At 39.7% G+C, this 20,651-nt stretch overlaps 1 protein-coding gene and 1 long non-coding RNA gene across 3 annotated transcripts; both read left to right on the forward strand.

The window, feature by feature from the left end:
• Window positions 1-4,514: 4,514 nt before the first annotated feature.
• Window positions 4,515-10,374, forward strand: LOC108959009. 2 transcript variants are annotated; one of them, XR_001986486.2, is made up of 4 exons: window positions 4,515-4,655; window positions 4,777-5,034; window positions 8,717-8,948; window positions 9,745-10,374. It is a non-coding gene; the product is annotated as an uncharacterized LOC108959009 (long non-coding RNA). The 2 variants fall into 2 exon arrangements; XR_005550209.1 differs by having other exon boundaries at window positions 8,843-8,948.
• Window positions 10,375-18,735: 8,361 nt separating this feature from the next.
• Window positions 18,736-19,460, forward strand: LOC104441290 (60S ribosomal protein L27). Its single transcript, XM_010054368.3, has one exon. It carries the CDS (start codon window positions 18,839-18,841, stop codon window positions 19,244-19,246), a length of 408 nt encoding a protein of 135 aa, XP_010052670.1. The 5' UTR covers window positions 18,736-18,838; the 3' UTR covers window positions 19,247-19,460.
• The last annotated feature ends 1,191 nt before the right edge of the window (window positions 19,461-20,651 follow it).

Consider the following 20,651-nt stretch of genomic DNA (forward strand, 5'->3'; position numbering starts at 1 on the left):
TTAGTATCCGTTCCGGGAACAGAATCGTTACCAAACGCGCAGTAAGTGATCAATTGAAAATTTCGGCACTCGAGTGAATATTTTTATAGAAATTATGGCACTCAATGTGGCACCCCTCGACACGGCCCTCGATCTGCTAGGGTTGCTACAGCCTACTCACCTATCACTTGTCTTGATATCATTCCATTCTGATACCATTTCAATTGCAGCGGGTCCATACAACCTGGGGGTTTATATCTTTTAGATCGGTCCCAGCGCAGTTCATATGACGGAAGCATACTCAACATCTCCCTAACCTGTACACCTACTAAATAATATGATGCCAATACACACCAACTACAACCTTTCATATATGTATGCATTTTAGGGCCAAATCACTTTTTATTTACATACTAAGATGGATTTCACAAGTTGGTACAACAAAAGGGCCAAGACTTTAAGTAAGCTCAGCAATACTAAAAAAGAAACCGACTATACATCAAACAAGAACATCTATCCATTAGCTAGTGTCGGCCAACCCAAAAAGTGGCAACCTCCACCAGTCACACGCTCCTATCATACCCATCATGGTGCATTGGCCGGTGGTGGCGGCAGCATCCCCATCATCCTCCCATCTCTATGAACATGGATAGACAAAAACTCTTGTACAACAGGACCATCAGGTAAGCCCACATCGTACATGACCAAAACAGAGACGCGGATAAACATTAAACCGTGAACACCGATGCAGGGGTGCTCCGAGCACTTGACCTTGACATCAGACGGTAATCCATAAAACATACCACGTGTGACAGGTGCTAGAGGCATCGCTCAATCTAAAATGTTAGTCCCCAAAGGGGTGAGTACAACCACTCAACAGTAAAGATCTACCAAACTACACTATGCAACAAGCAAGACAAGCAAGATATCACGAGTAAAACGCATATCATCCATGCTATCAAGCGTACATTACCATACGGACGTGCATATATCACAATGCAGTCATGCATATCTCACCATGACATCGTGCATATACCACCATGCAACCATACTTGTATTTACATGAGGTTCATTCCATGCCATATGCACATACATACTCATGATTCATATCATCCATGCTATCATGTATACATCCCCATAAGATCCATTCAAGCCTTCATGATCGCATTCTCAATGTCAAATAGCATCAATTTACTTTCATAAACAGATTATGCATCATGCCATATGCATACACCCATGCACATGATTCAATTTCAATTATTATCTTTCACAAGGATCTCATCATTTTTTTTTCTAGGGACCAATGTTTGCATCCCTCAATTTATCGCTTGCACCCAACTTAGCATCGCGAGGGCCTCCGGCACAAACCTCCGGGCATCCAGCACAAACCTCCGGGCATCTCGCATCCCAACTAGCATCACAAGGAATCCCCTCGGCACAAACCTCCAGGGCTTCCAAAATTACGTATCGCCATACAACCAGGCATTCCCCCTAGACATTACGTACCATATACCACCGGGCATCTCGAAACTCCCGAGGACCTCCGGGCATGTATCGTAATACAACCGAGCATCCGGCACAAACCTTCGGGCATCCCGACACTCCCGGGGCATTGTCGGCTCACACCTCCGACGGTCTCGTTATTATCACAATTTATGATCACATATATGTCTCATTTTCAACATGGCATTTGATGCAACAATATCAAAGGTCTCAACCAACTTTTTGATGTCATATGATATGCCAAATATCACTACATATGCAGTACACATAGCACTCATGATATCGCATTTCATAAAGAAATTCATTGGTTTTTGAAAATAGAACCAATTTTCGGGTAAAAGAGAATGCACGTCTTTAGTAAAAATTCTTGGAAAATTAGTAAAAAACATTAATAAATTCTGAAAATTTAACATGATATAAAAAAGATCCAGAGGAAGATATTTCATTAAGAACACCACATCAAGAAAGTTCCACATCAATCACATAGATCCACACATCACAGAAAAAGAAATTCCAGCACCACTTTTGCACAGTTTCAGAAATAATTTCTATTAAACCATTAAATGAACTCTTAAAATTATGAGATTTTAATATATTATATTTGAGATCTAGAGGTAAAATTTTAATGAAGAAATCAAAGTCAAATTTCTTCTGGATTAAAAGCTATAATTTTTATAACTCTCCCTAACTCTCGGTTCACTGTCCAGACTCATCCTCTTCAAAGAAAGTCATTTTACCCAATCAATACTTGTCATTTTATTCTAAAATTTTAGTATGTTACTCATCAATACGTCGCCTACAATTTTCATCAAGGATACAAGATCAAATTTCAACCGGATAATTTTATAAAATTCACAGAATTGCACAAGGTCAGCATAACTGTTTCCAGATCTACTTTCTTTAAAGAAAAATTATTTCACCAACCTATAATTTTTCATTTCCTCTAAAATTTTTATATGTTATTCTCCAAGAATTCCTTTACAACTTTCATTAAGAATTCAAAGTCAGATTCCAACTAGAACATTGCATGCAACTCACGAAATCATCAAAGGTCGAACTGTTTTTCCCAGAAACAGAACACTAGGCTAGAACACAACTCTTGTAACTTCGAAATTTCACACTTCATCCACATCCGAAATTCACCATTCATCACACATCAAACACAACAAGCAAAGGGTAGATCAATGGACTCTACTTGCCTCTAATCCAAGCAAAACAGCAAGCAAACGGCGAGGCAAGACGGCTCAACGGCAGTGACTCAGCGCATGCACGGCAGCGAACGGCCTCCCTCTTCCTTTCCTCTCTTCCTCTCTGCCTCTCTTTCTCTCCTTCTCTCGCACGGTAGCTCTCTCTCTCCCTCTCGGCACTCCTCGCTCATTCCACCCACTCTCCCTCTCTTTTCTTCCCTTTTGCAATGATTTGCAATCATTAGATTGCATGCAAATGCCACTTGGCCAAACCCCTTAGCCACTTGGCATTTTTCCCATGCAAGGTGATGGGCTAGAAGATGGGCTGGCCTCTCCCTCCTTTGGTCGATGGCAGCCCTCCCTTTGGGCCTCTTGGGCCGGTCGAATGGTGCGGCTATGGGCTGATTTGGTCCTTAATTATCCAGGCCACCATCATTCCTAATAATCCACCTTAATTTCTTACTTATATAAATACCTAATTGAAAATTTATATAACCATAAAACTTGCAACATAAATTAATAAATTCCAACTTATAGATCACATGGCCAAAAATAGAATTTTCTTTCCAGTCAAATATTTATCCACTAAAAGCTTGACCTTAATCTTATTGCAAATCATGGATCAAACAACTACAATACAACTTGATGGTGCTTCCATCACCTATCCATGGCTCATAACACATCTAGGGGTTGACATGAAATTCTAGGATGCCACAATTAATTATTGAAAAATAAAGGAATTGCACTAAAATGAGTGCCATTGGTTATGAAATGTGCAATGTACTTGTCCTGTCGAATTAATAGGACGATTCCATCATTTCAAAACCAGGCACATGCATCATCAAATGAAGAATCAAGCATTTAATCACCTGCAATCGTGACAAGTCATCACACAATAAGTCGACAAATAATAAGTCATCATATTACACGTTGTCATAACACGACGTCGTTTAGCGCACTCTTGGTACCTACGTGGACAAATTTTTTTAAGAAAAAATTGACACGTCAGTAAAAGATATCACCGGAAAAAGCCACGTCAGTAGTTTGATCGAAATTTCTCGCTATTGGCACTTAGGTGATCATTTTTTCCAAAAATTGGAAGACAACGTCGTTTAGACAAGAATTGCTTAGTGAACATACCGAAAACTTTTGGCATTTACAATGAGCCACATAGGCCCTAACTTTTAAGAACGTTTAATTGGGTGCCGAAAATTCGAAGTAGCATAGCACTTGCGGTGAACATTTTTTTATAAATTATGACACTAAAGTGATCGATGAAGAAATTATATGGTAGTCAAGTGAAAAAAACAAGTTATGACACTCAAGTGAACGCTGCACATAAATTAAGATATTCAAGCAATTGAAAAAAAGGTTATGACACTTAAGTGAGTATCATACAAAAGTTATAACACTTATAGTGTCCTTATCCCAATTTTGACTTAGTCAGTCTTGTAAATTGTCTTGAAGGATGTAAGGATCCCTTTCAGCCGATTTCTATAATAATGGGGCCTGGAAAGTTGAAGTTGGTTTTTACAAAAGTAACCCTGGATTCGAAAGTTTGAAATTAATTTTCTTGAAAACATCAGCATACAAGAGTTTTTTTTTTTTTTTTTTCAGAAAAGAGAATAGTATTTAAATAGTAGAAAAATTACACCTTAGCGTTTAAACGAAACAGAAGCGAACGCGTCCGCCGCGACCAAAGCTTACAAAAAAGGAGGAGGAAAAAGAGTCCAGTTTTGGGCCAAATCTGGTCATCCATGGGCCTTAGCAGCCCAGTCAGTGACTGAATTTGCTCTTCTGTCACAGTGCTGCAGACGGAGGTTCGAGAAAAGGGGCAAAATCGATTGGAGCTCGTCGAACAGCGGCCGTTCCTGCCATGGTGGTTGCCTTCGCGCTTGAAGAACTTCAATCAGCTGTAGACAGTCAGATTTGAGTACTATAGATGCGATAAGAAGCCCCTGCTATTTCAGACGATTTAGGGTTAAGGTTAGCGCTTGTATTTCCGCTTGAAAAGCCGAAGTTGCTGGAAATCTGGCCGTATATACATCTGTTAGGAGACATCTGTGATCTCGACTGATATAGGCCATTGTGCCCTCTCTGTGCCCAGGGTAGAAGGAGCCATCAATATTACATTTGATAAGGCCTGGGTCTGGCGGTTGCTAGTAGTGTGCTGAAGGAGCGAGGGAGGCTGTTGTACGCGTACCTGCTGTTTGGGAACCTTCTGGATCAGAAAGATTGGAAATCCGACACTGAGCCAAGGCATCGACAACAGCCCGGTTGGGATCAAGATGTAGACCACAGAAGACACTATTATTGCGCAGACGCCACGGCTGCCATAAAACATGAGCAATCATGGGTAATCGAGGTGAGAAATTCTGATCTCTTACTGATTCTGCAAACCACTTATCCATACGAGTAATTGTATTTGGGTGGAAGGAAAGCTTCAGCTGGGGATGTGTCCATACACCTGCTGTCCACGGACAATAGAAAAATATATGTTCCACTGTTTCCGGCATATTCTAATTGCATATATGGTACACATAGGGCTGGATATAATATGTCTGCTATATAAATTTGATTTAGTAGCTAAGGCATTTTGGCAGACTGACCACAGAAATATACGAAGTTTCGGTGTGATATGCATTTTCCATATGTAGCGCCATAGCTCGGGAGGTGGATGAAACGAAGTTGATGCATGATTACCTTGTGGTTTGCTTGCTGTTTCTGCCAAGGCTTTGTAATTGCTTTTGACCATATAATGCCCTGTTGTTGTTGCTATCCAAATAAGCTGATCTTGTTGAGTGGAGAGGTCTTATTGGAATTCTGAGAATTTCGTCGACAATGAAGTCGTCGAACATCTGTGAAGGTGGGTATTCCATGTATGGTGGAGAGGATCAATAAGATCAGCCACCAACCTGGGCTCATCTCTAGTTGTAGGTCTGCCAATCTTACCACTTGGTAACTAGCAATGCTCCCTAATATTGATTGATTTTCCGTCACCCACAGACCATCTTGCATTCGGTAAGATGGCATCCCGCCCAATAAGAATGCTTCTCCAACCCCAGGAAGGGTGGGAGCCATGTTCTGCAAATTCAAAGTCCTTTGAGTGGAAATATAATCCCTTGAGGAGCCGACCCCAAAGCGAATTAGGTTGATGTAGAAATCTCCAGGCCTGCTTACCAAGCATGGCATTGTTAAAAGCTGTAAGATCCCGAAAGCCTAACCCACCAGAAGTCTTACTTGTTGTTAGTAAGTCCCATTTCTTCCAATGCACACCATTTCTATTCTTATCATTCCGCCACCAAAAATTTGCAATCCTCCGCTCAATCAATCGACAAAGAGACATAGGGAGCTTAAAGATCAACACGGCGTACTGCGGCATAGCTTGGACGACAGACTTGAGAAGGATCTCCTTTCCGCCTTTCGATAACAACAATTCTTTCCAACCCTCCAACTTTGTATAGACTCTTCCTAATATCCAGCCAAATAATTCTTTTTTTGATCGGCCCCATTCAGATGGAACTCCTAAATATTTACCATAACAACTCAACACCGGTACTCGCAGTTTAGCAACCAAGTTAGTTTGAAGACTTACCGGGCAACATTTGCTAAAGTAGAGGCCAGACTTATTTTGATTTATCACTTGTCCAGTAGCCTGACAATATTGGTTTAAGATATTGGCCATATTCTGACATTCCGTGATGGTGCCATCGAGGAAGAAAACGGAATCATCAGCAAAAAATAGATGCGAGAGAGTGGGGCATGACCTGGTGAGTTTGATGCCACGAAGATGTCCCATAGTAAGAGCATTATGGATGAGGGTGGACAGAGCATTGGCCATTAAAATAAAGAGATATGGAGAAAGAGGGTCTCCCTGTCTGAGTCCTCTGGATGGTGTGAAATAGGGTAGATATTCCCCATTCAATTTAACACTCATAGTTGTCGTGGTGATCCATTGCATCACCATTTGAACCCACCAAGGATGAAATCCCAGTTTAATAAGGTAGGCTTGAAGGAAATCCCATTCAACTTTGTCGTAAGCCTTCTGCATGTCAGTCTTAAGGAGAGCTTGGAAGTGTCGTTTCCGATGCCTCATCTTGAATTGATGGAGGACCTCATGAACAACTAAGACATTGTCCTGAATTTGACGCCCAGACACAAAAGCGGCCTGCTCAATTGATATCAACTGCTCTAACAAAGGTCTTAGTCGGTTGGCCATAACTTTAGCTATAACTTTATATGCAAAATTACACAAACTTATCGGTCTAAACTGGTCAAGACTTTCAGGATGGTGTACTTTGGGAATCAAAACGATAAGAGTCTTATTGAGATCTGGAGGGAACTTACCATATTGAAAAAAGTCGGTAACCAGACAGAATAAATCATGCTGGATAGTATTCCAATGGGTTTGGTAGAACAAACCGTTAAAACCGTAAGGACCTGGAGCTTTTGTGGCACCCAGTTGGAAAGTGGCTTGGCATATTTCATTAACCGTAACAAAGGCCAATAATTGTGCATTCATTGTGTCCGTGACAACTTACTAACATTGATCTAGCACAGGGCCAAAATCACAGTAGCCTACTGATGTGTATAGCTGAGTAAATAAAGTAGAAGTCAACTCCTTTAAAGCTATTATATCCCACACCCATTCATTATTTTCATTCCGAAGCATTCCAATCCGATTTCTCTGCCGTCGTTAGATTATAGTGGCATGAAAGAACTTACTATTTTTGTCACCCCAACGCAGCCAATTTATCTTGGACCTCATAGCCTAGAACTGCTCTTCTTGTTGCCAAATATTCCTCAGCTCATCTTGGATATGAGATACCTCTTCGCTGTCGGTATTAGAACTGTAAGGATGATTAATTAGCATATGGAGATGTTGTTGTAAAGCTGTTATCCGCAAGTGTCCATTTCCAAACTTGGATCGACTCCATAGGCTTAAAGCTGTTCTTACTTTAGTCAGTTTGTGCAAGAGATCAGAATTTCTCAAATGATTGGAAGGCCATGTTTCAGAGACAAGGTGGCAAACTTCCGAATCATCATTCCAGAAAGCTTCATAAGCAAAAGTGCGTCGACGATTTTTATGAGCTAGCACCGTAGAAAGAAGTAAAGGGCTGTGATCAGAGCCCATTGGCGGTAAAGCATACACTTCAGCGTCGGGATAGAGAAGTCGCCACTCCATAGAGCATAGGACTCGGTCCAATCGTTCCTTAATGAGGTCAGCCCCTTCACGACGATTTGTCCAAGTATACGCACAGCCCTTACTTTCGACTTCCATCAGAGCACAGTCATCTACTACATCTCGAAAAGAAGTAAGTCAGGAACGGAGAGGGGATCGTCTGCCTACCTTTTCCCAAGGATGAAGAATTTCATTAAAATCCCCGGCACAAATCTAGGGAAGTGTATTGAAAGCACTAATTCTTTGAAGAGTCTCCCAGAACAGCTGGCAATTGTGGTACGAGAAAGGGGCGTGCAAACAAGTGATTCTCATAAGCCGATCATCACTAAGATCCCTGCAGACCATATCAAAATAATCCTCCGAAAAGCCTTCTATTTCTAAAGAGATAGTATCATTCCAAAAAACCGCTAAACCACCTGCTGTGCCGACTGGCTTTTGAACAAAAGATCTATTATAATGTAACATATGCTGTAATCTGTTGAGAACCAACTCCCGGTTCTTGGTTTCCATCAAAAACAAAAGGTCGGGCTTTTCTTTGGTTGACAAAGCCTTAAGGGCTTGGACTGTCAGGGGATTGCCCAACCCCTGACAGTTCCAACATAAAAGCTTCATTTGTAATTTGGTGGCTGTTGAGGGCCAGCCACCAAAGCCCGATGAAGTGCTTCATCTGCTGCTAGTACTGGTGTTTCCTGGAGATGTGTTTCATCTAGATGATCAGATACTACACACCCCTTATCATAGGGAGAGTAGCGTTTTTGTTTTTTTGCTTGTCCTGTTCTTGTAGTAGTTCGGGTACTTTTCAATCTTCTTGGTAGCTGGATATCCGTTGGGTGATCAATAAGGCTCTGTTCTATGTCTGCTGTAGGAAACTGATATGAGGGAGTAGTTCTCCCCTGCTGATGCAAGTTTAAGGGAGTAGGTCTAAAAGGCAGAAACGCTTCAGAAGAATTGAGAGAGTCGGTAATTTTGCCTTTAGCTTTGGCATGTGCAGGAATCAAAGCTGTTGTAATGGCCTGCCCCTAGGAAACATAGCGTGAGGAGGATTTAGAGGGTGCTGCTCTGTCGCAGCAGGGGACTGCCCTTGAAGAGCTGCATTGGTAACTTCTTTATCTTTAGCTTCCGGTGGTGGTAATAGGGTTGGAGGTTGTAGTAAAGCTGGAGGAGTCTCGAGTATTATTTCCTGAGTTTGATCTGTTTCTGGAGGATTGTAGAAAGCTTTCCAATAGGGGCTAGATTCACGAACCTCGGCTTTCAACTATGGACCAAAAGCCAGTTTATCTTTGCCTTCCTCCCTGGCCAAATCAAAAGGAATGTCTGTACAATATGTTGCGTAGTGGCCAAGTCTCCCACACGAGTAACAAAAGTGGGGAAGTCGTTCATATCTAAAGTCTAGCCATAACAGTCTCCCAGCTAATCGAATCAATTTACCAGTTTTTAGAGGTGCACCCAGATCCATTTCCACTCGTACTCGCCCTCTTTTCACTGCGGAACCCTCCTTACTATCTATTCTTACCTCCAGAATGTCACCAAGCTGATTTGCAGCCTTCCTCAGAATCTGGTCCGTAATCCACTCCAATGGTAAGCCAAGAATTTGGACCCAGAAAGCACACCGAGTAAAATCATAGCAATGGAAAGGTGTATTAGGAATCCAGGGCTTAAAGTTGACTAAGTGGCTAGAAAAAAGCCAAGGGCCTCCTTGTGAAATACGTTGATAATCCTTGTCATTCTGGAACTTTGCTAAATATAAACCACCTTCACGTTGGGAGAATTCGACAAGAACAACTCGCCATACGCGCTTCATTGTTTCCTGGAACGCCTGAAAATTGATATTAGAAGTAGTAATAACCTTCCCTAAAAGTGTTAGTCTACATTCCGCAAGTTTTTCTAATGCAGGTTCATCCTCCCATATCTCAACCTCTTGGGCGGAGCAGAGACGTCCCAAGCGTTGACACAAAGCAGCCATGCGAACTGATTCCTCAGGTTCGTCCGAAGCCATGACCAAACAATCCTCAAATGAACATAATTCAGTGGCTTGTAAAGTGAAGACCCAGTCACCAACAGCAACAATTGCCAAAGGAATAAATTAAGAGGCAAGACACAGCAGGATGAGACAGGTTGTGAGGTAATTCACCTCTGTGCAGTGCGCCGATGACCTCCGATGATGAAATCCAGAACATGCAAACATGAAGCAGCACTCCAGGGACAGCGAGAAGTGGGGGTATAAGGAGATTAAAGGAGGAGGAAGCTATCTGTTGCAGAACCCATGGTAATTTGCACAAGAACAACTGGTTGCCGAAGCTCTACGTCGACGGGAAGAGTGTGCTACCATGGGTGGTAGACGAAGCTCTACATTTGAGGAGAGGGAGTACTACCATGAGCGGTAGAAGCATACAAGAGTTTAGAGACTCATATCTAATGGGTTGGTGTTTTGGCTCATATTCATGTTTTAATGAAAACAAACGACAGGAATTTACATAGCTTAATCGAAAATGCGGTAATGGGAGTTCATTGTGCGAATGCTAAACCTTGGACCATATATCTCTGATTTTGCAAGAGACCCGTCAACTTCACATAGTTTGCTTGCCACATTTATGGTCCAATCGTTTTACGTTCACAAAACCAATTGGTGGCAATTCCGTTGTCTTTCTTATGACTTCAATGGAAGTGGGAACAAACCAAACGATTTGAGTAAGAAATAAGTAATGGAATAAAAATTAAACACATGGATTAACGTGGCTGATGATGTGTCTATTTCATGGGAGAGATCGAAGAAATGGTTCCACTTTGATTGGCAAAGCTGAGACTACGCTTGTTCAAGCACACTCGCTCATTAATGTTTCTAAATTTAATGCCGGAGAAAGTATAGAGAAGTAAGAAGTAACACAAGTGAGAACTAAATTGGATAGATTGGTCGCCACTTATAGGAATCCACCTAAAGATAAGAGCACAACAAGACATCCTAAAAATTATCACTCAAAACAAGTCTGCATTCTTATTCATCATAACATGTTTATATAAAACGAACTTGGAGGAACCCTCCAAGTATGAGTAATTACTAAGACTCTTTAAGAAGACAAGACTCTAGAAACTTTAAACAACAATTACTAAACCTTGACAATATAAGAATTAAATGTTGTTGGGTGTAGGTATCTAGGACTTGCTTGATCCAATGAATCTGGACATCCTCCAAAACACGCAACTATCGAAGTATCGATGTAGTTACTTAAGTATTGGTACCTATGTGATCAGTAACACTTTCATAGAACTAATATTGTCTCGAAATGCTCTAGCATCATATGCTTTTGCTGAACATAAACTCATCCCTGAGTTTTCATTGTCTTCATCTTCATGGTAAGGAAAAAGATCCGCAACATTGAACATTGCCAAAACAACATACTCACTGGGGAGTTCAATCTTGTAGGCATTGTCTCTAATTCTTTACAGCACTTTGAAAGGACCATCGGCTCTAGTCTTCAACTTCCTATGGCGACCAGAAGAAATCTTTCCTTTCTAAGATGTAACCAAACCAAATCTCCTTCCTTAAAGGATGCGGGCTTCCAATGCTTATTGGCTCTCTCTTGATACTTTGCATTAAGCTTTATGATCCTTTCCGGAATTTGCTCATGAAACTTATTTAGATAGTGAGCACGATCCTTAACATCTCCACTAAAATGTTGAGAGATGGGAAGTGGAGCTATGTCCAAGGGACTAATAGGATTCTTCCTATACACAACCTCAAAGGAACTTTTTCTGGTTGTTTGTTTTGAAGACCGGTTATAAGCAAATACAACCTGAGCCAAAGTGGTGTCCCATTGACGCAAGTTACTTCTGAGTAAGCTCCTTAAAAGATTTCCCAAATTCTGATTAACAACTTCAGTTTGTCTGTCGGTTTGGGGATGATGAGAAGAACTAATTGAAGAGTTGTGCCCAGCTTCTTCCAAAGTGTATGCAAAAAATGACTAATAAACTTTGAATCTTGATTAGATGTCATTGTTTTGGGAATACCACGAAATTTCACGATCTCCTAGAAGTTGAGATTCGCCGCATGAGTAGCATCCAAGGTTTTGCTACACAATACAAAATGCACTATTTTGTAGAATCGATCAATGACCACCATAATCAAGTGTCCACCTCTTTGTGTCCAAGGTAGACCAACCACAAAATCTAGGCTCACATCTTCCTAGGGGGCAGTTGGGACCGGTAACAGAGTGTACAAGCAAGTGTTTTTGACTATGGCTTTTGGCAATGTAACAAGTTCGACACCGCTTCAAATGTCTCATAACATCTTTTTCCATGTGAGACCAATAAAAATTTTCTTTGACAAGAGAGAGTGCCTTGTCTCTTCCAAAATGTCCAGCTAATCCTCCATCATGGGCTTCATTGATAATGGCTTTCATTAGAGAAATTCTCAGTATGCACAAACAATTATTCTTGAAAAGAAACCCATCTTGCAACAAGAATTGTGGAATTGGACCCTTTGAACAATCTTTCCAAATTTTCCCAAAGTCTGGATCATCTTCATAAAGCTCATTGATCATATTGAAACCTAAGACCTTCACTTGCATTGTGGATAGCAAGGAATGCATACGGCTTAATGCATCTGCCACTCGATTAAGAGTTCCAACTCTATGCTTGATAAGAAAAGTGAAAGCTTGAAGAAACTCTACCCACTTGGCATGCCGATTGTTGGGCTTATGTTGAGTATTTACATATTTCAAGACTTCATGGTCTAAATAGAGAACAAACTTTTTGAACAATAGATAATGTTGCCAATGATCTAAAGCTCTAACAATAGCATAAAATTCTTTATCATAAGTAGAGTAATTCTTGCAATAATTATTCAACTTCTTGCTAAAGAATGCAATAGCCTTTCCCTCTTGACTAATAACCGCACCAATTCCCACATTAGAAGCATCACCATCAACTTAGAACAAGTCTGCAACTTCTCACTAAAACAAGTTTGCATTCTTATTCATCATAGCATGTTTATGTAAAACAAACTTGGAACAACCCTCCAATTATGAGTAATTACTAAGACTCTTTAGGAAGATGAAGAACTCATAAACAAGGACTCTAGAAACTTTAAACGATATTTACTAAACCTTGAAAATACAAGAAATAAATGTTATTGGGTGTAGGTATCCAAGACTTACTTGATCCAATGAATGTGGACACCCTCAGAAACACGCGGCTATTAAAGTATTAGTATGATTACTGAAGTATCAGTAACTATGCGAATGGTAACACTTTCCTAGATTTGATAGTATCTCAAAATGCTCCGATGTCAAAATCCTAGATTAAACCTAAACCCATAAAAGGCAATCATGAGATGGGAGTTTTCTCACACTCTCAAATCTCTTGAATGATAGACAGTTCTCGAGATTCTCTGTTTCTCTATTCCCCAGAACAGGTTTGGAACAGAAATCCGTTTGGTAACGTAATTTGATTTCTCTATTTCTAAAACAAATTTCTATTCCGTAAATAGAAAAATTGAAGAAATCGAAGCTGAAATTTTTAACTTCTCAATTTCTGAAATAGAAATCGAAACGAAATCAAACCATATAAAAGAACCTTGCACTTTCTTGCTAACTTAATTCACTCATAACCACAACTTCACAAATTATTGCTAATTTTCTTTTTCTTATTTTGCTCGTGTTTTTTTTTTTTTTTTTTTTTTTTGATTTTTTTTTCAATTTTTTTTATAACTTCCTCTTTAGGATAAAAGGTAATTGAATGGGTCCCCAATTTTAAAAAATGACCAAAGTTCTTAAATGCTTACTTAAAAACAATGGGGCTCTTTCCTCTTAGAAAAGGCACGCGCATGGCCAGTTGAAGAAAAAGTTCTTATGTAATAGATGAATAAAAAACGTGCCTAGAAATTTAACCTTATTTTTTTACAGATTCAAAATTCTTGCAAAATCAAAATAATTAGATTGTTACACAATCTTGAATTTTAATTTGAAGGCAAGAGATTCAAGAGAATCTCTCTCTTTGCTATGCAAGGGCCATTAAAGGTTTATTGAGCAACAATAAAGAAATTAGGGATGAGCAACTGGATTGATTCAATTCGAGAATCAAAATAAACCGACCTTCCCCCAATTGGTTCCTAACCATAAACATTACTTTAAGGTAGAATTCTCATATATTCCTTTACACCATTAATTTTATTTTGTTGATAATCTTGTATAATACTAGTTTTTGATAAAATGACAAGGCTATATAGGCGCCATTGATGGCACCCATATTCATGCTTCCGCAGTGCTTGTCTGAACCTACGCAGAATGAGCTTGCAAACGATACATTGACCGAGGAGGGAAACCAAATAAATACGCTTAGGAAAACAATTGCTAATAAAATGGCAAGGGATAATAATATGCCAGAAATTCCATGAAATTGTATCTTCAACTTTTGTAATGTATTAGTATTATTTCGACTATTATTTTGTATTTGATAATTTCCCATGTTGTTTTAGTAGTATTTCGACTATTATTTTGTATTTGAGGATTTCCTATGTTGTTATCTAATCAATTTCTATTCCTAGAAATAGAAATTTTGTTTTGTTATCAAACGGATTTTTGTTTCAGAAATAGAAATTTTGAGTCGTTATCAAACGGATTTCTTTGCTCAGAAACTTGTCCAGGGAATAGAAATTAAGAAATTTTGTCATGCGCAGCCTCTGTGTCCGTCGCAATTTTTCACACATATTAAGCACTCTCACTATGCAAACCAGACCAAACTTGTTTAGCTTCTATGTTTGGATCCAAAATAATTGCCAAATACACGACCCAAGTTAGTTGATAGAATTCTTCCCATTTAGCCCTAACAGTGTCGTCGGCAACCAGTGACATTAGTTCAAGATTGTATGAAGCTAGTTCGTCGCACCTTGGGTCTAGCAGACTTAGGGTTTCATCGATTTTGTCCAGATAAGCCACATCAAAACCGGAGGAAGCTGTAGAGGGTTCAGCTATGTCTGGATGCGTGGTAGTTTCCATGATTGGGGATAGCCTTGCGGTCGGTTCGATGGCGCCATTTGCTGCAATGGTGTTGCAGCTCGGGAGTTGCGCACTTGATGGAACAATCAGAATCACAGGCATGACGATGCTGGTCCCAAAACTTATTGGAAAGTATATTGATAGCATTGAGGTTGTCCAACGTCAGTTGTAGAAGGGATTGATAATCGGTTTATAAGTATAAGGAAAAATCTCGTCATTTGAATTAGATTTTGGAATAAGAGAGGTTCAATACTACTCAACAGTAACAGCGCAAACCTCAATTGCATAAGTACCAATTCAACATTTGACTACTATGATGTTCTATTGATAATTTAGTTGTTTCAGCAGCATCCACATCTACCCCAATGCCAGGCAAGTTGCAGTCGTCATCAACGATGGCGCTAACATTGACGGTCAATAATCTTGAACCTTGCGATGCTTCACTAAGGGGGCAGTCCTCTTCCCTATTCTTCTTCTTCCTCCTCTACCTCTCATCTTTCATCATCTTGCCTTTCGACGATTCTAATTCTTGTAGATCATTTTCGCCAAATTGCAATGGCTTGCTCTTTTTCTTTTTTCTTTTTGGTTTGATTTCCACTATTTTTTTAATGAAAAGATTACATGAGAAGTATATGGACTTCATACGAAAGTAAATCAAAATAGAACAAATCTTGGAATACATAGAGTTCGTGTTATAAGAGTAGTTGATCTTACCGGACTTCTTTTTCTTCGAGTCTACCCTATGTTGCCATTGAGAAAGTTGTGTCGGTGAAGCCCTCGATGTTGTCCAAGGGACCGAACCTCAGATGGGTCATCATCCTTCACTTTCTCCAAGATCGATTCAAGATTCTCTTTGACATGCTCTTCGGCATAGTAAGCCCACCAGCTATCAAATTAGGAACTGTATGGTAATTCCACTTAATGGAGAATTGGCATAGTGATCCTTGAATATGACAAAACAATGTGGCACAATATTGAGGAGAATAGATGTCAAAGCCTTGAAGAGGGAAGTCGATAGGAGTTGACACGTGACACCTTTTTCCATCGAAACGTGCCTTAGTTGATGAAGTATCTTTTACTGTAATTGATTCTTTAGCTTTTTTTTAAAATTGAGAGTCGTCCTGTGATAATTCCAAATGGGAACCATATCAATGGAGCACAAGGGACATAAACCCTTCGATGAAACTGAATGTTCTACCGAAATTTAATCGATGACAAAGTGAATGACAAATATACAACGCCAAAATTAATTGTTGACAAGATGACTAAGATTATTATTATAGTGCAAAAATTGAAAGATATATAAATTGCAAAATAATAAACTGATGAGGGATTTTTTTTTTTAACAATAAATAGTCTACCAATATATCCTCTTAAAACTCCTCATAACTTCGATTTTCACATCTCCTCAATAGTCAAACACATGTCAACAAGGGCCACTACACAATAAACCAGTCTCGGCTTGCTGTCCGGTGGACTCGGGCCTCCTGGAAGCAAAAGAACCCTTGAGTGTGCTGGCACCTGGCACCGATTTTCTCTATTATTATTTTTTTTTTCAAAAAATCAAATACTTTCTTTATGTATTTGTAATCCTTCTTTGAGTGCTTGTGTCTCTTCCCTTCAATTGACCTGATTTCCGTGCTTACATAAAGTTTGTGATCTCGATTCTCTGAAAAAGTGTTGGGACCATAGATTTCCACAAATTTGGTCGAAATGGATGGTCGTGACAAAAGGTTGTGATACCTTCATTATTGAAACTTCGATCAAACTAATTCTTAAGACAGTCAAAATCTCGGTGGCTAGATGTATGTGAATTCATCACTTTATCTAGGAGAATGATCATTTTCTCATCCCCTTGAGATTAAACGGTTGTAGTAAAAAAAATCACGATATTTATGATCCACCCATCTGACTTGGTCCGATTTAGACTTATTGGAAAGCTCTTGCGCAACAAGGCTAAATTATGCCAATAAATCATAATTTCAATGAAGTTTATTATTTTCGAAATATATTGAGGAAGATAAAAGTGACCAGATTCCCATATGTGATGCGTGTTTGTAGGGGATGTCTGCATACCAACTAGGGAATATTAAGTATAGAGTTACTCCTCGATAAATTAAGGAAATTTGTAAAAAATAAGGAGAGCTCTCGAAAGCCTAATCCCCTTAGCAAAAATCTTAATTTTTAGCCTAATTTCAATTTTATCCTGAACTTTATTTTATCTTAAAAACCCCTCAATTTTAAGTTCAGTCCAAATTTACCTCAATTTCCTTTTTGTCTGTAAAAACCCTTATCTTTAAATTCAGTTTTAAATTTACCCCGATTATTGTTTTGTCTAAAAAAATGATAATAATTTTAACTGAGTCCCAAATTTGCCCACCTTAGCCCTACGTCTGAAATTTGCCGTTTGTCATTTCTAATTTTCCTAATTTTTATATCAAAGAACGGCTCATTTTGAAGATAATTTTCCACCTCATCTTACTATTACGGATTTGTTGCCGACATTGAAATGCCACAACAAACTACTAATGGTGATCTTTGGGCAAAGGGTTAAACAGGAGTAGACTGGGATGAGATCGAAAGTTGGTGATTGCTTTCAAAAAAGTATAGGGTAGAAACGGGAGATCGGACCTAAAATTTTGAGGTTTTTATTTTAAGACAAAAGAAAAGTTCGTAATAAAATTGAGACGGGACTTAGAGCTGAGGGTGTTTCAGTAAATCAGGCCCTTTCCACAGCCACACAAGCTCTTTCATGAACTTTTACTAATCTTAATGGCTACCAGACATTACATAGGACCGTAGATAGAGGCAGTGGTAGAAGAATCCACTCACACCTAAATAAACATCACTAATCGGTCCAATTAGCCCAAGCCGCTTGTGTCAAGGTCCTGGTCCAACCGTCCGGCCCAACTCCTTTATTGAAGCTGGCCCGCCATTAAAAATAAATAAAATAAATAGAGTTGGCAATTTCAGTTGTGTTCCTATGACATAAATTTAAAGAGTGCATTAGTAAATGGATTAGCTCGAATACGACCCCTTAAATTAATATATTGAAAAATCCAACTCGAACATATCTTATTTTCAAATGGTTAGTCCGAATGATGTCTCATGTAAAGCGCTTTATTCAATGAGTCCGATTTTTGTCGATTCCCTAAAGAAAAAAAAGCGGCAACAAGAATATGTTTTCTGAGATCTAAATGGCTTTTGTGGCTTTCCTCATGAAATTATGTTATTAATGAGTTTACATTATTATTTAAATGCAATAAAATAGCATAGAAAAAATACTGATAAAATTATGGACTTTTAACTTCTTCTTTTCTTGCTTAATTTATGGAAGAATTCTATGTTCTTATTAGATTATATAGAAAAAGTTTACAATTATAGTACTACCTCACCAAAGCAAAACAATGGCTAATGTCGATATTCGTCATACTATTGCAATTGGTTTAGAGAATAGGTTAGTATCTAGCTAGTAACTTTTAATTATAATAATTGGACGAGTCAATTTCAGATTTAAAAAAAAATTACATTTCAAAATTATCCTTTTATCAATCAAGTCAAGTAAGTTCACAAAATTACTATACCAACATGATTGATATAAAATCTTAATTTGCTAATTTCCGGGTCACTTATGTTCTGTAAATTCATGGTCGTCGAAAATCGCTAGACTTGCGATAAACCCTAATTTCCAATCGATTATATATATATAAAGTTCAAATATGAAAGAATTACTTATAAAAAGAATCAGTTTATATATAAAATTAAAAAATTACATATAAAAGAAGTTGTAATTTTTCTGCGCTATATATCTCTTCCTTATTTATGGGCTGGGCCAAACAGTCAGCTAGGGTTTCTCACGCTCCCACCCCCCACCACCATATAAAAGCGCCTCATCGCCGCGGCTCCCTCTCGCCGGCTGCAGAAAGAAAGGAAGAAAGGAGAAACCCTTGCAGCCCCAAGAAAGAGAGAAGCTCCGCCGAGGCGCCGCCGCGAAGATGGTGAAGTTCCTGAAGCCCGGGAAGGCGGTGATCGTGCTCCAGGGCCGGTACGCCGGCCGGAAGGCCGTCATCATCCGGAACTTCGACGACGGCACGCGGGACCGCCCCTACGGCCACTGCCTCGTCGCCGGGATCAAGAAGTACCCGAGCAAGGTCATCAAGAAGGACTCGACCAAGAAGACGGGCAAGAAGTCGCGGGTGAAGACGTTCGTGAAGCTCGTCAACTACCGGCACCTGATGCCCACCCGCTACACCCTCGACGTCGACCTCAAGGACGTTGTCAACCCGGACTGCCTCCAAAGCAAGGACAAGAAGGTCACCGCCGCCAAGGAGACCAAGAAGAGGCTCGAGGAGAGGTTCAAGACGGGCAAGAACAGGTGGTTCTTTACCAAGCTCAGGTTCTGATTTCGAGAAATGGGTGTCTGTGTTAGGGGCAAGATTTCGAGTTTCATCCTTTTGTCTTTTTTTACTATATATGGATTGAGCGAATTGGTGGACCTGGATTGGATTGTAGTGGTTTATTCTGGAGCTTGACCCTCTCTTTCAATTTTGGATATGCTGTTACTATTAGTGTTCTTGGCTTTTGGATCTGCTTCGTATTTGACAAGAGTATTTCCTGCGTTTGAGTGCTTGGAAAAGAGTGCACTAGATGCGTTCGTTGCTGGTGCATTCTACAGTTGGATCGTGTGCCATTGAATTGATGTTGTCGCGGCTTGTTAGGTGGGCTACTTCGAAGCTTCTGGCATTTGCTGTGGATTGCTTTCGCACTTTTAGGTGTTTCATTGAGCTGCATCAGATTAGGGTTCGCACCATTGTTGGTTGTGATTGAAAGCAGTACTTAAAGAAAGGAAGTGTTGAATAGTGAATAGGGGCGAGTTGTTTGTTTCTTGACTCTGCATTCATATGACTAGTTGGCCCTTGGGAATTGCAGAGTCTGAAGTGTTCGATTCTAGAGAAAAGTCGGCTTTTGCCTTATCTAATTCTGAATCTTGGTTTGTGCCTGCGATGGAGGAAGTTCAAGGCAACCTTAGATGAAACGAATGAAGTCGTTGGTAGTTTATTGGTTGTGGCAAAACTATCTTTATGCTTCGGTCCTAAATTATTGTCAGGTTGAAATATTCTCCAATGCTAGGACTATCGTTCTAATTAGGATATTGTTCATTGTCCTTACGATTTTGTCTTGGGCTTTAGTGTTTGGTCGTTGCAGTTTGAGATCCTTCTCTGCCGGTTTGGAACTTGAGAACAGAATCGGGCTGCAAGTGATTAGTCCCATTGCATGATTGTTTTGTTTCCCTTCATGTGTGCTGTCATGCTATCTCGAGGCATATATACAAACATTACATATCGATGTCTCCAACGTATACGTCTCTGAAGGATTTCCTTTTCTGTCCATCCCATCGAGGGTCTCTCTCTCTCTCTCCCTCTGCCCCCCTTGTGTCTGCTGTAGCACTCTTGCAATAAGAATTGACAATAATCCAAGCTTAAGCGGAGTCAATTCAGTAGTTGATTGTTAAGTGTGAACTCCGGTACAGGCTTGTTATCAGTTTGCTTTATCCCGAGTAGTAACCCTTTTATCTGTTAGGACAAGTTCACTAGGAAGATAGGTTTTAGTCTCTGGTGTCCTCGAAGTGCCAGGGGCATTTGTCAGTGGATCAAGTTGCTGTGACAAGTTTTGATGGATCCTCTCTTGCTTCCTCATAATTCTAGCTTAACTACATCTCTCTTAAATTCTCCTTCCGTTTGCTTTGGCATTGTGAAATAGAGAAAAAGTCAAATGTCCTTTACCAGTATCAAAGTTTGGCCATCGGCA

The sequence above is a fragment of the Eucalyptus grandis genome, chromosome 4 (assembly GCF_016545825.1).
Source record: "Eucalyptus grandis isolate ANBG69807.140 chromosome 4, ASM1654582v1, whole genome shotgun sequence".
Taxonomy (NCBI): domain Eukaryota; kingdom Viridiplantae; phylum Streptophyta; class Magnoliopsida; order Myrtales; family Myrtaceae; genus Eucalyptus; species Eucalyptus grandis.

Excerpts from the sequence above, each read along its gene's own strand:
- LOC104441290 (XM_010054368.3), top strand. The coding sequence starts at position 18,839 with ATGGTGAAGTTCCTGAAGCCCGGGAAGGCGGTGATCGTGCTCCAGGGC.